This window comes from Martes martes (genome assembly GCF_963455335.1).
Source record: "Martes martes genome assembly, chromosome: 6".
NCBI lineage: Eukaryota > Metazoa > Chordata > Mammalia > Carnivora > Mustelidae > Martes > Martes martes.
Window position 1 is genome coordinate 91,013,822 of NC_137893.1, and position 15,952 is coordinate 91,029,773.

Here is a 15,952-nt window from a genome sequence, read left to right on the forward strand (position 1 = left end):
AACTACAGGATAATGTATCTGATGAATACAGATTCAGAAATTCTCAATAAAATTCTAGCAAACCAAATTCAAAAGTACATTAAAAAGATCATACACTATAATCAAGTGGAATTTTTCCCTGGGATCCAAGGTTGGTTCAATATACACAAATCAATAAGGATGATATGTTACTTAAATAGAATGAGGCTTATGACTCTCATAATAGATACAGAAAAAACATTTCACAAAATTCAACACCCTTTTATGATAATAATTCTGAACATATTATGTAAAGAAGGAATATAACTCAATATAATAAAGGCCATATATGACAAGTCAATAGCTAGTATCAAGTGAAAGATTAAAAGTTTTTCTTTTAAAATCAGGAACAAGACAAGGATACCCATTCTCACCACTCTTATTCAACATACTACTAGAAGCCCTACCCAGAAAAATTAGGCAAGAAAAAGAAATAAAAAGTATTCCGGTTTGAGAGGAAGATATAAAACTCTGTTTTGCAGATGACATGATGTCACATGTAGGAAATATAAAGAATCTACCAAAAAAACAATTAAAACCAATAAATTCAGTAAAGTTACAAAATACAAAGTCAATATACAAAAGTCAGTTGCATTTCTATACACCAGCAATGAGCTATCTGAAAGAAAAATAAAGACAAGAATCACTTGTCTTTATTTTACACTAGCATCAAAAAAAAAATAAAATATTTAAATTTAACTAATGAGGTAAAATGTCACTACACTGAAAACTGTACAATTGTAAGGAAAGCAATTAAAAACAACACAAAAAATGGGAAGATATCTTGTGCTCACAGATTGAAAAATTAGTATTACTTAAATGTCCAAATTACTCAAAGCCATCTATAGACTCAATGCAATCCTTATTAAAATTCCAATGGCATTTTTCACAGAGATAGAAAAGACAATGCTAAAATTTATATGGAACTACAAAAGACCCTGAATAACTGATGCAATCTTGAGAAAAAAGAAGAAAACATCACAGTCTGATTTTGAACTATACTACGAAACTATAGTAATTAAAAACAGCATGATACTGGCATAAAAATGCACACAAAGATGAATGATACAGAATTAAGATCCCAGAAATACACCTATGCACACACAGTGAACTGATATTTCATAAGGGAGCCAAGAATATTCAATGGAGAAAATAGTCTCTTTAATAAATGGTATTGGAAAACTGGATACCACATGTGAAAGAATGAAATTGGATCTCTATCTCACACTACTCACAAAAATTAACTCCAAATGGAATAAAGTCTCAAATGTAAGACTTGAAACCATAAAACTCTTAGAATAAAACTTAAATGAAAAACTCCCTGATATTGGTCTGGGCAAAGATATTTTGGATAGGACATTAAAAGCACAGCAAAAAACAAACAACTGAGAGTACAACAAATTAAAAAGCTGCAGAGTTGGGGCGCCTGGGTGGCTCAGTGGGTTAAAGCCTCTGCCTTTGGCTCAGGTCATGATCCCAGGGTCCTGGGATGGAGCCCCACAATGGGCTCTCTGCTCAGCAGGGAGCCTGCTTCCCCCCTCTCTCTCTGCCTGCCCCTCTGCCTGCTTGTCATCTCTGTCAAATAAATAAAATCTTTAAAAAAAATAAAAATAAAAAGCTGCAGAGTGAAAATCACAATCAATAAAATGAAAAGGCATCCTATAAAATGGGAGAATATATTTGCAAACCATATATCTGATAAGAAGTTAATATCCAAAATATTCAGGGATATATACAACTCCTTAGCAAGAAAAGAATATATTTTTTAAAAAACTGCATAGAATGAGGGACAGGAGGCCTCAATTCTGGTTCCAATCCCAGCACTTAATAAGCCTGTGTCTTGGACGAGCTATTTCTCTATACATGGACAATCAAATTGGAACATATCCTCTCTGTTTTCCCCCTTGAGATTTAATGCTTGTCAAATAAAACATGAACATAAAAGACAGTTGGCAAACTTAAAATTGAGGAAGGATCTGATAGACATTTTTCCAAAGAAGATACACAAATGGCCAAAAGGTAGATGAAAAGTGCTCAATATCACTTATCATCAGAGAAATTCAAATCAAAACCACAAGAAGATATTATCCATGCTAGAAGGACTATTACCAACAAGATGGGAAACTACAAGTGCTGGCAAGGATATGGAGAAAAGCAACCCCTTGTGCACTGTTAGTAGGAAAGTAAATTGAGATAGCCACAATGGAAAACAGTATGAAAGTTCTTAAGAAAATAAAATTAAAAACAAAAAACAAAAAACCTGCCATAAGAGCCATCAATTCTACTTCTGGGTGTATATCCAAAAGAAATAAAATCTTTGAAAAGATATCTACACACAATATACATTGCAGCATTACTTACCATTGTCAAGACACAGAAACCACCCAAATGTGGACCATGGATAAATGAATAAAGAAAATGTAGCACACGTACACATGTTTATGTGTAATGGACTACTGGCCACTGAAAAAACTCTTGCAATCCCTGCCATTGTAGTAACATAAAATAAACCTTGAAAGCATTATGCTAAGTGAAATAAGTGAGAAAGAGAGGATCTCATTATACATAGAATCTAAAAAAACACCAAACTCACAGAAATAGAGAGTAGACTGGGGGCTGCCAGGGGCTTAGGGGTGGAAGAAATGGAACAATGTGGTTTAGAGTGTATGAATTTCTAAATATACAATGGATCAGTTCTGAGGACCTAGTGCACAGCATGATGACTATAGCTAACGATACTGTATTGTATACATGAAAACTCTTAAGAGTATAGATATTAAATGTTTTCATCACTCATGCAAAAAATGTTAAATATGTGAGGTGATGGATGTGTTAACTAACTCTAACATGGTCATCATTTCACAATATAAACACAGAAAATCATGTTAGTGTACACCTTAAATTTACAAATGTTACATGTTAATTATATCTCAATAAACATAGAATAAAAGAATTAAAGGAAAAAAACTAGTCTTAAGAGTTAAAATGGGGGTACCTGGGTGGCTCAGTTGGTTAAGTGGCTGCCCTTGGCTCAGGTTATAATCTCAGGGTCCTGGGATTGAGTCCCACATCGGGCTCCCTGTTCAGTGGGGAGTCTGCTTCTCCCTCTCCCTATGCTCGTCCCCCCAACTTGTGCTCACTCTCTGTCTCTCTCTCTCTTAAATAAATAAATAAAATATTTTAAAAAAAGAGTTAAGATGTATAGAGAATTACCAGATGGCAGAAAACACATAGACCTACATATTTTGTCATGGCTGCAAATATACAATGCTAAGAAAGGACTAACTTTAAAAACATTTCTCTATTATTCTTTTCATCTGAAGAACTCATTCTAATACATGCCTTGATATGGCAGAAAAAAGCAAGACCTTCCTCTAGTAAGATGTCTCATTCCATTTTACATTTAGTAAGATTTGGACAGGGTCAATCTTACAAACAGATCAAAATTATTATCCAAATAATACACGGATTATTACATATATATATATATATATATATATATATGTGTAATAATAAGTCCTAGGCAAATTCTTCTTCATATACTGCAATGACCATCATGAAATAACTTCTGTAAGTAACCTGGAACTTCTATATTTGAAATGAAAGAACAATATAAAAATGTGTCCATAGTTCAAAAAGGGATATTATAGCACAATAAGATACATTTTCACATAGTGTAACAGAGAATAAATACTATGATTAAAATGAAAAATACAACAAATTGACTAAATAGTAGATTAAAGACTACAGAAGAATCCGTGAAGTTAAAGATAAATCAGTAGATACTACAAAGCTAAACAAAGTAACAGCTAAACAAAGGGGAAAATTTTTTGAAAAAAAAATTTAGAGGTTCTCAGAGATTTGTGAAATAATAGCAAATAGTTCAGCATACTTGTGACTGAAACTGAAGAATGAAAAACACAAGCAAAAAATAATGGCCAAAAACTTCTGCAAGTTGGCAGAAAACACTGTTTCCAGATCCAGCAAGATCAGCAAACTAGCAAGAAAGATAACTATGAAAAAAGTCTGTCCTCCGTACATCAAACTTCTAAGATCCAACAATAAAGAGAAAATCTTGAAATGAGCCAGAGAATGATAACATGTTACAAACAAGGGATCAAATGAGTAATAGATGCCCTCATCAGAAACCAATGTATGCTTAGAAACACTGGAGTGGCACACTTGCACAGCTGGAAGGAAAAGATGAGCAACTAGAATTTCACATATAGAAAAGATAGACCTCAAGAAAAAAGGTGAAAATAGGTATGTTCGGATGTAGAAACTTAAGATAATTCATCACTGGCACACCTGTACTATTAAAAATTTCAGTGTTTTCAGGCTGAGGGAAATTTTTTAAATGGCAACTCATACCTGTAAGAACAAATGATGAGCACAGAAAACAGTAACTATGTGGGTAAATGTAAAAGATTATACATACTTCCTTCTGTATTTTAATCGCTTTAAAAGATAGAGGACTCTTTAAAGGAAAAGCTACAGCACTGTGATGTGAAAATACGAGTATGTATAGATTTAATACACTAACTAGTAAATGTCTGATCATATTTTTAAGGTAAAAGAACACATAGAGACACAGGAACAAAGGAGAGAAGGCCGTGTTAATATGGAGTCAGAGAAAAATAGCTGCCAACTGAAAATTCTATATCCAGTACTTTAAAACTGTACTTCCCTCTAGTCGCCATGTTTTCTTTTCTAAAATTATTTTTTTAATTTAGATTTTAGGTAGTTAACATGCAACACAGTATTGGTTTCTCAACTAGAATTCAGTGACTCATTACTTACAGCAACACCCAGTGCACTTCATTCCAAGTGCCCTCCTTAATACTCATCATTTATCCAGCTCATTCACCACCCACCTCCCTTCATCAACTCTCAGTTTGTTCTCTATCATTATCTACCTATCATTATCTATCTCTATCATTATCTATCATTATCTCATTATCTATCATTATCTCTATCTATCTCTTATGGCTTGTTTCTCACTCTCTCTCTTTTTCTTCTTTTCCCCTCCCATATGTTAATCTATTTTTTTTTTTAAATTCCACATGTGGGTGAGATCATGTATCTGTCTTTCTCTGACTAGTTATTTCACTTAGCATAAAACACTGTAGCTCCATCCATGTCATTGTTGCAAAATGGCAAGATTTCATTTTTTGATGGCTGAGTAATATTCCATTGTGTGTGTGTGTGTGTGTGTGTGTATATATATATATATATATATATATATATATATATATATATACCACATCTTCTTTATCCATTCATCAGTCAATGGACATTTGGGCTCTCTCCATAATTTGGCTATTGTTGATAATGTTGCCTAAACATCAGGGTGCATATACCCCTTTGAATCTGTATTTTCATATCCTTTGGGTTAATACCTAGTAACGCAATTGCTGGATCATAGCGTAGTTATATTTTTAACATTTCGAGGAACCCTCATGTTGTTCTCCAGAATGGCTGAACCAGTATGCATTCCTACCAACAGTGCAAGAGTGTTCCCCTTTCTCTGCAACCTTGCTAAACGCCTATTGTTTCTTGTGTTGTTAATTTGAGCCATCCTGACAAGTGTAAGATGGTATCACATCATGGTTTTGATTTGTATTTCCCTGATATGAGTGATGTTGTGCATCATCTCATGTGTCTGTTAGCCATCTGGATGTCATTTGTCATTGTCATGGAAAAGTGCCTATTCATGTCTTTTGCTCATTTCTTAACCAGATTATTTATTTTTGGGGTGTTCAGTTTGATAAGTTCTTGGTAGATTTTGGATACTAACCCTTTATCAGTTATGCCATTTGCAAATATCTTCTCCCATTCTGTAGGCTGCCTTTTAGTTTTCTTGATTGCTTCCTTCACTGTGCAGAAGCTTTTTATCTTGATGAAGTCCCAATAGGTCATTTTGTTTTTGTTTCCCTTGCCTGAGGTGACATGTCTAGTAAGAAGATGCTATGGATGATGTTCAAAGAGGATTCTAGGATTTTGATGTTTTCCGTCTCACAACTGGATCTTTAATCCATTTTGAATTTATTTTTTTTTTATTTATTTTTGTGTATGGTATAAGAAAATGGTCCAATGTCATTCTTCTGCATGTTGCTGTACAGTTTTCTAACACTACTTGTTGAAAAGACTTTTTTTCCCAATGGACATTCTTTCCTGCTTTGTCAAAGATTAGTTAACCATATAGTTGTGGGCCCATTTTTGGGTAGTCTATTCTATTCCATGGATCTATGTGTCTCTTTTTGTGCTAGTACCATACTGTCTTAATGACTACAGCTTTGTAATATAGCTTGAAATCCAGAATCACGATGCCTCCAGTTTTTTCTTTTTTAGAATTGCTTGGCTATTTGGGGTCTTTTGTGGTTCCATACAAATTTTAGGATTGCTTCTTCTAGCTGTGTGAAAAACACTGGTGGCATTTTGACGGGGATTGTATTAAATGTGCAGACTGCTTTGGGTAGCACAGACATTTTATCAATGTTTGTTCTTCCAATCCATGAGCATGGAATGTTTTTCCATTTCTTTGTGTCCTCTTCAATTTCTTTAATAAGTGTTCTATAGTTTTCAGAGTGCAGATCTTTTACTCCTTTAGTTAGATTTATTCCTAGGTATCTTATTGTTTTGATGCAATTGCAAATTAGATCAATTCCTTGATTTCTTTTTCTGCTGCTTCGTAACAGTTATACAGAAATGAAACAGATTTCTATGCATTGATTTTATATCCCACAACTTTGCTGAATTCATGTATGAGTTCTAGCAATTTTTGGTGGAGTCTTTCAGGTTTTCTGGATAGAGTATTATGTCATCTACATACATCTACATTTTTTTCTTTTTTTTTTCATAGTCTAACTAGGAGGGAGACATGAATAGATAACTACCTAAAAGTTTAATTGCAAGGGTGATTAAAAGCCATGAATGGGAAATGTAGGGAGTTGCCAGAGTGTGTAGGGATGACCCAGGTACCTCTGAGGGGTCAGGAAGACCTCCATGAGGAGGGTCTCAGCCTGAGTCCCCCAAGAGCAGAGTTTGAGGCAGGGACTTGGTGTTGAGGGGTTTATTTGGTCAGGGAAGGTGTCCTGGGCAACAGCAAGGAGGAAGACGGGTAGTGGGACAGGGCAGGAGAAATAGTGAAAGTTTGTCTTCCCTTGCCAATGCAGCAAGGGAGAAAGGGTCCTTAACCTACAAGGGAAGACAGAGCAGGTTCACAGCAGATTTGTTCACAGAGACTTGGCAGGCCAGAAAGGAGTGGAAGGAAATATATTCAAGATGATGAATGATAAAAATATGCAGCCATGAATTCTTTATCCAGCAAGGCTATCACTGAAAATAGTAGGAGAGATAGAGTTTCCCAGACAAACAAAAACTAAAGGAGTTCATGACCACTAAACCAGCCCTGAAGAAATTTTAAGAGGGACTTTGAGTAGAGAAAAAAAGACCAAATGCAACAAAGACTAGAAAGGACAAGAAAACATCACTAGAAACACCAACTCTATAGATAACACAATGGCACTATATTCATACCTCTCAGAAATAACTCTGAATGTAAATGGACTAAATGCACCAATCAAAAGATATAGGGTATCAGAATGGATTTTAAAAGAGATCCTTCTATATGCTGTCTACAAGAGGCTCATTTTAGACCTAGTCTCCATGTTTCTAATGAAAATTCTGTCTTGCAGGTTGTTCCCTTATGGTAATGAATCTGGGTGCTTTTAGGATTTATATTATGTCTTTTGTATTCAGCATTTTAACATGCATTTCTTTGGGTTTACCCTGCCTGGAGTTGGCTCAGTTCCTTGAATCTACAGATTTATGTACTTCAGTTTCAGATGTTCCATTTGCAGTAATAACAAAGATCAAATACATAGGAATAAATGAAATAAATATGTGAAGCCTATAGAAGATAAATGTTAAAACACTCACGAAAGACAGAAAAGTGGTTTTCAAAAAAGGTAAAGACATTCTCTTTTCTTAGATGGAGCCAACATTCTTAAGATGCAGTTTTCTCTAAATTGATTTATAAATTCATGAAATTTCAATAAAGACACCAAAAAGGTATTTTATGGAGCTAGAAAAATCTAAGACTAACATTCATATAAAAAATAAACATACATAAATAACCAGGACCACACAGAAAGAAAAATTACAAGGAGTCTAGCTGTAACAATCTTTAAAATATACCATTAAAACTTACATAATTTAAAATGTACTATCATATGCATAGAAAAATAAAACACTGGCAATAAATATAAAACCATAAATAGATCCCAAATACACTTATTCAGTATATGATAAAGGAGGCATCTCAAATCATTAGGAAAAGCATAGGCTTTTTAATAAATGATGATGGTATAACTGGGTAGTCATTTGGATAAAGATAATATTAGATCCACATCTCACATGATAACAAGAGTAAACTGCAAACGGATTAAGGACCTAAACATTAAAAAGGAAACCACACAAGTCTCAGAAGGCAACATGGGTGAATTCCTTTTTAAATTCAGTATAAAGGGGCGCCTGGGTGGCTCAGGGGGTTAAGCCTCTGCCTTCAGCTCAGGTCATGATCTCAGGGTCCTGGGATCGAGCCCCGCACTGGGCTCTCTCCTCAGCAGGGAGCCTGCTTCCTCCCCCCCACTCTCTGTGCCTGCCTCTCTGCTTACTTGTGACCTCTGTCTGTCAAATAAATGAATAAAATTTTTAAAAAAAAAATTCGGTATAAAGTAAGTCTTTCTAACTATGTTTCAAAATTCTAAGACAATAAAAGGTTGATATATTTGGCTTTGTTGAAATTAAAATATTTGTATGCCTAAAAAAATCATAAAAACAAAGTCAAGAGATAACTCACACACTGAAAGAATATATTTGTATTATATACTACATGGATTGATATCTCTAATATATATGGGACACAGGATCAAAACTCTAATGGACAAATGGGAAAAGGACATGACAATGTAACTAATGGCCAACATTATAACAACTTAAGCAATACAAATAAATAATGATATAACTGCCAAATGATCTTAAGATTAAATTTAAATATACATTAGTCCATACAAATATATATTAAAAACTGAATAAATAAATGGTGATAAAGGATAGATACTCCTTTAAGAATAATTGCAATTAAAAAATATAAAAAGGAAAGCAGGAAATAGAAAACCACTCTTAGGCAAATACCAACAGTCATAACGGTCTCGGACAAGATGCACTGACAAATGGTAAAATAAATAAGCAAAAATTTTTAGAGAAGGAAAATATTTGCAGAGTCACAAAACACCTCCCCCCCCAAAAAAATACCTCCCCCAAGATATTTATTACAAAATGAAGAAACTTGTAATTTCATTATAGTGAAAAAATTCAGCATATATTCAACCTTAACCAATTTATCAAGGTTAAAATCATAAATAAAACCTCAAGAACATGACCATGTTGATGTGATACACTGAAAAGGACCCATCACTTCCACAGTGTTCTTGGCAAAAATGTACAGCCACGTTCTAATCATAAGAAAACAACAGACTGAAAAAAGAAGAACGTCTTATAAAACAACTCTCTGGCATGTTTAAAAAGGTGTCAAGGCCATAAAACAAGGAAAGATGGAGGAATTATCCTAGGAAAGGGCTGACTACAAAGACAAGGTAGCTAACTACATGTGTTACCCCAGACTGGATCCTGAGACAGGAAAGGAATAGTAAAAAGAAAACTGATGGAAACTGAATAAGGCTGGTAATTTCTTTAAAAATATTATACCAACATTGTTTCCTGTTTTTGATAATTGTACTGTGGTTACATAAGATGTTAACAGAGGAAGATGAAAGGTATCTGAGAATTCTATGTACTATTTGTGCAGCTCTTTTATAAGTCTAAAGTGCAATACAGGAAAGTTTTGAAAAGCATTTTACAAAAACTGTCCTAATAGTGACAGAAAGCAATTCAGTGTTACCGGCGGGTCAGGGAAGCGGGGAAAGGATTAACTACCCAGGGGCACAAGAGAACTGTTCTGGATGTTGAAAATACTCTTTTTTTTTTTTTTAAGATTTTATTTATTTATTTGACAGAAAGAGATCACAAGTAGGCAGAGAGGCAGGCAGAGAGAGTGAGAGGGAAGCAGGCTCCCTGCCGAGCAGAGAGCCCGATGCGGGACTTGATCCCAGGACCCTGAGATCATGACCTGAGCCGAAGGCAGCGGCTTAAACCACTGAGCCACCCAGGTGCCCCTGGATGTTGAAAATATTCTATATCACAATTGTGTTCATAGTCACAGGACGGTATTCAGTTGCCAAAACTCACTGAATTACGTACTTAGAGTGGTAAAATTTTGTTTTATATAAATTACACCTCAATCCAGCAGACAAAATAAAAAATTTCATATATAAATACAATCTTTAAAAACACGTGTTGGGTTGCAATTGCAATATAAGCAGAATGGAGAAACATCAAATAAGATTATATATACTCTTACCAGATTAATTAACTGCGTGTGTACCACATCTTCTACCAAAAGTGCCGTTTCATGAAGAGGCCTCCGAGCATCACCTAAAGAAAACCTGTCAAAAAAAAAAAAAAATTTTAAGCATACAAATATTAAAGACTGTAAAACTAAGAAAGGCAAAAAGTAAAAGATATTGATTATCATAATCTGTTAATAAAGTACAAGTTTTTCTCTCAAATAACAGAGTGGCTGTACAATTCTCTATGGACAAAGAATTACACATCTCCCAAACAAGCTACAACTTCCAAAGAGAATAAAGTGTTAGCTATGCTATTTCTTGATCTCTGTAGTCATTTTTAAGGGCATTTACTCTTTCAAATGGAAAATATTAACAACTACCTCATAATACTGGCCACTAGAAAACCATGTTACTATATCTAAAGTACTAATAAAGTAACATACTAATAGCCATTTTGAAAATTATAAAAGCATGTAATGTAATTAAACAAGTAATATAATTAAAATGAAAAGCTCCTTAGGAAACTGTATATAAATGCCATAATTTATAATTTCTAATTATATACAAGCAGATTGTCAAGAATGGATAATTGATCTTAAAAGTGCTTTTCTCAGCTTTCATATAGTAGACCAGATGTGCAAAGAATCCCTTCCTGGTAAATGACATTTGAAAATGCACAATACTATATTAACAAATTAGTTTGCTTTAACCAGTTTGCTTTAACCAGCAGTGTGGGAGATAAAAACAGAAGGCTGAGAAGATGAGAAAATCAGTTTCACTGGGTATGAGAGCCCTGGAGCCAAAATTTATTCTGAAGGCATCTAATTATTCATAGTAGTCAATAATCTGGATTTCGTCAAGTGTTGTATTCAAGATATAGCAAAGAATGCTGGGACCACAAGCAAGGCAGAAAATCAGTCTGAGGAACCAAATGCACAGTGATATCTGGTATGTGTGAAAGCACTTTGCCTATCTTGCCTGAGGCTACGGGTGAAAGAACAAAAAATGTAATGCTAGTCTGAGGACAGACAAATGGAACAGAATAGAGAGCACAGAAATAAAACTTTACATTATGTACAACTGATTTTTGATAAAGGAACAACCAAGTTGTAAGAGATAGTCTTTTCAACAACTGATGCAGGGTTGTACCATATATGAAAATAAACTCAAAATAGATCAAAGACCTAAATTAAAAAGCTAAAACTATAAAACTCTTAAAATAAAACTGGGCAATCTTCATGACCTTGGATTTGGCAAGGGTTTCTTAACTAGGACACCAAAATAACAGGCAATAAAAGAAAAAATAAATAAATTGGAATTCATCACAATTACAAACCTTTTATACATCAAAGGACAAGACGGTGAAAAGACAACCCACAGAATAGGAAAATACTTGAAAATCATAGATGAATAACCAGAATATATTTATAAAACTCTTATAACACAACAATAAAGAAAAAATCCCAATTTTAAAATGGGTAATAGACTTGAACAGATATGTCTCCAATGAAAATATACAAATAGCCAACAGCAAATGAAAAGATCCTCATATAATCAGTCATTAGAGAAATGCAAATCAAAACCACATTGAGTTGCTACTTCAAACCCAGAAGAATGGCTATTACCAACAAAATGGAAAATACCAGCTAGGATACAGAGAAACTGGAAACATTGTACATTGCTGGAGAAAATGCAAAATGGTACAGCCACAGTGAATAGTTGGGTGGTTCTGGAAAATGTTAAACACAGAATGAGTTTTTGACCTAGCAATTTCACTCCTGGGTATATACCTCCAAAGCAATAAAAATTGAAAACAAGGATTCAAACAGGTATGTGTACACCAAAATCTCCATTAACCAATGAGCAAACAAAATATATACATATAACGGAGTATGATTCAGCAATAAAAAGGAAAGAGGTTCTGATACATGTTCCTGCATGAATGAACTTTAAAAACAGTATGCTAACTAAAATAAGCCAGACAAAAGTGACAGCTATTGTATGCTGCGACTTATATGACTTATCTGGAATAAGAAAATTCATAGAGATAGAAAGTAGAATAGAGGAACACAAAGGGATTGGAGAGTTTTTGCTTAATGTGTAGAGAGTTTGTCTGGGATGAAAGAACTTCTAAATAATGAACAGTGATGATGACAGCACATTTTGAATGTATTTAATGTCAGAGAACTATATAGTTAAAAGTAAGTAAAGAGGTAAATTTTAAGTTATGTATGTTTTACCACAATAATTAATATAGATGAAAAAAATTAACCAGACTAGATTCAGCTATAAAGATAATTAGGGTTCAGAACAGCAGATATTAGGAAATTACCCATAACACATCGTGGGTAATAACAAAATACCATGACCAATGTTGTGCCAAATATGATGATACTGTGGTGAAATGGGTAAATTTCTAAAAGAAAAATAAAAATGGTCAAAGCTGACTCAAGAAGAAATAAAAAACCTGAATAGTTTTATAAATTTTAAAGACATTAAATCAGTAGTAAAAAATCAAAACCCAAACAAAACCAAAGCAAACAAAAACAAAACCACCTTACCTCATCTGTAATTTTGTACCCAACATGCAAAGAATAGATTATTCTAATTTGATACAACTTTTAAAAAGAATACAAAAAGACAGATACTCCCTAATTCATATATTTAGGCTAGTATAACCTGGGTTTCAAAAGTAAAAAAGGCAGGAAAGAAACTAAAATTACACATAGATTTTACTCATGTACATAAACAGAAAAAAATCATAATTAAAGGGCTTGAATAAAACAAAAGGTAGAATGAGGGAAAATTCACTTTCCCTCCTACCCTGCACCTATGACCTCTCGGGAGCTCTTCATGATCAATTAACAGAAAAAGAGAAGACTAAGGCCCTGGTTTACATACCATCCTGCGTAATATGCAGGCACCACCCAAAAGTTAACAGCCTGGAGCTCTGCAGTCCCCTTCTGGAACATCACTCAAAGATAGCGGTGAAGGGAAATTCTCCCAATGGGATGAACTCCCAATGGGAAGAATAGAAACCTGTCATCATTCAATGGGGCTCATGAACAAAGTGGTCATGGTGGGAGGGATGGAGGATATGCAGTGCCCAGTAACATGGACTTCCAATAATTAATGCCATCATTGTTATAGCCCCTGCTGAGTGCCCATCTGTCAGCAGCAAAGATCGACACTGAGTTTCTGAACTGGCTCCATTCCCCAGGATGGTCAGCCATCTTCCTTGCAACAAGTTGATTACATTAAGACCACTCCCATCCTGAAAATGAAAGGGTATGATTTTTAGTAGAATAGACATTTACTCTGGATATGGATTTGCTGTCCCCACATGCAACGCCACTGCCAAAACTACCATCTGTGGACTTACAAAATGCCTATCTGGTGTCATGGTACTCCATACAGCAATGTTTGTGATCAAAAAACACTTTTTCAGCAAAGGATGTGGTGTACTGGGTCTATGCTCAAAGAATTCACGAGCACTAGTCTTAACATATTCCCCACCATTATGAAGTAGCTGGTTTGATAGAATGGTGGGAATGGCTTTTGAAAATCCAGTTACAATGCCAACTAGGTGGAAATACCTTGTAGAACTGGGACAAGGTTTTCCAGAACACTTACACATCCTGTGAATCAACATCCAATATATGGTGCTGTTTCTCCCACAAACAGGATTCACAAGTCCAGAAATCAAGGAGTAGAACAGTAGTGGCAGCACACATTATTACCCGTAAAGACCCACCAGCAAAATTTTTGCTTCCAGTTCCCATGACCTTATGATTTGCTGGCCTTGAAGTCTTTTCCAGAGCGAGGAATGCTTTCACATTTATTCCACTGACACAACAATTATTCCATTGAAATGAAACTTTAAGACTGTAGCTCAGTCACTTTGGATTCTTCATGCTTCTGAGTCAACAAGCAAAGAGGGAGTTACTGTGCTAGCTGGGATGAGTGATGTTGACTACCAAGTGGAGACTGGACTGGTTCGCCACAGTGGAGGTAAGGAAGAGTATGTCTGGAATACAGGAGATCTCTGAGGCTACCTCTTAGTATTACCATGCCCTGTTATTAAAACCAATGGAAAATTACAACAACCCAAACCAGGAAAGGCTATTAATGACCCAGATCCTTCAGGAATGAAGGTTTGGGTCATTCCACCAGGCGAGAAGCCACAACCAGCTGAGGTGCTTGCCGAAGGCAAAGAAAATACAGAATGGGTAGTAGAAAAGGGTAGTTACTTATACCACCTATTCACATTACAAGTAACAAAAACAAGGACTGCAATCATTATTTCCTCATTTTGTTACAAAAACGTTTGTGTGTGTGTGTGACTACTGGGCAAATATTATTGTTTCCTTCCCTTCCTTTTTCCCTTATCATGTAACATAAAATATATTGGATTAATAACATAATATTTAAATATTATTAATTTTACATCATAGTAAATGTAAAAACTTAAATTTAAGTTTAAATTTAAGAATTAACCTCATCTTCTGGGAAATGTGTTAACATATTTTCAGTTTACAGTGGATAACTGTATCAAGTTTGGCAAAATTATGACCTTGTTATTGTCTTTATTTGGAGATCAAGAATAGTTTAAGGAGATGTATGTGGGTGTCAAGGTGACATGGGGTAACGCTTAATTTTATATCTTAGCCTGATTGGGCTAAGAGTACCTAAATATTTGGCTAAACATTTATCTGGACATGTCTGTGAAAGTATTTCTGAAGGAGATTAGTTGCTTGAGGCAAACTGCCCTCTCCAACATGGATGGGCTTCATCCAATCTGTTGAAGGCCTGAAAAGAACAAAAGGCAGAGTAAGGGAGAAACACTCCCTCTGCCTATCTTCAAATCTGACCATCAGTCTTCCACTGTCTTTGAACTCAGACTGGGACTTACACCATCAGCTCTTTGCTTCTCAGGTTTTCATACTGTTTACTCCTCTGCTCCATTTTGGTTTTTGAATTTCACAATGTAAATCTTTTTACTTTATGTATTATTAACAAATTATTATGGTGGGTCACTATTTCTACTACTTTTCTCTTTTAGCCTTCATACTAGATGTATGAATGATTTACTTACCACCAGTGAAACATTTGAGTACGATGAATTTAACTGGTGGGATTTGTACTTTTGTATGTTTTACAGTTACTAATTATTATTCTTTCATTTCTGCTTGAAGGAGTCTCTTGAACATTTCTTTCAAAGCTAGTCTAATGGTCATGAACTCCTTCAACTTTTGCTTCTCTGGAAAACTCTATTTCTCCTGCAGTACCTAAGGACAACGTTGCCAGGTCAACTATTCTTGGTTGTCAGTTGCTTTCTTTCAGCACTTTGATTTTATCACGACACTTCCTTTGGGTCTGCAAAGTTTCTGTGAAAAAACTTTGCTAACAGTCTTGTGGGGATTCCTTCACATGTAACAAGTTGATCTGTGGGTTTTAAGATT

General features: G+C 34.8%; 1 protein-coding gene across 3 annotated transcripts in view; it reads right to left on the bottom strand.

Annotated features, from left to right (window-relative positions):
- Nucleotides 1-15,952, bottom strand: part of SUPT3H (SPT3 homolog, SAGA and STAGA complex component) — a gene marked incomplete at its 3' end in the record, with an annotated part of 536,454 nt that overhangs the window by 262,817 nt on the left and 257,685 nt on the right. For all 3 annotated transcript variants that reach the window (XM_080805744.1, XM_080805745.1, XM_080805743.1), the window contains one exon: nt 10,502-10,586. In XM_080805744.1, coding sequence (XP_080661870.1) covers nt 10,502-10,586 — 85 coding nt within the window. The remainder of the gene's footprint in view (nt 1-10,501; nt 10,587-15,952) is intronic.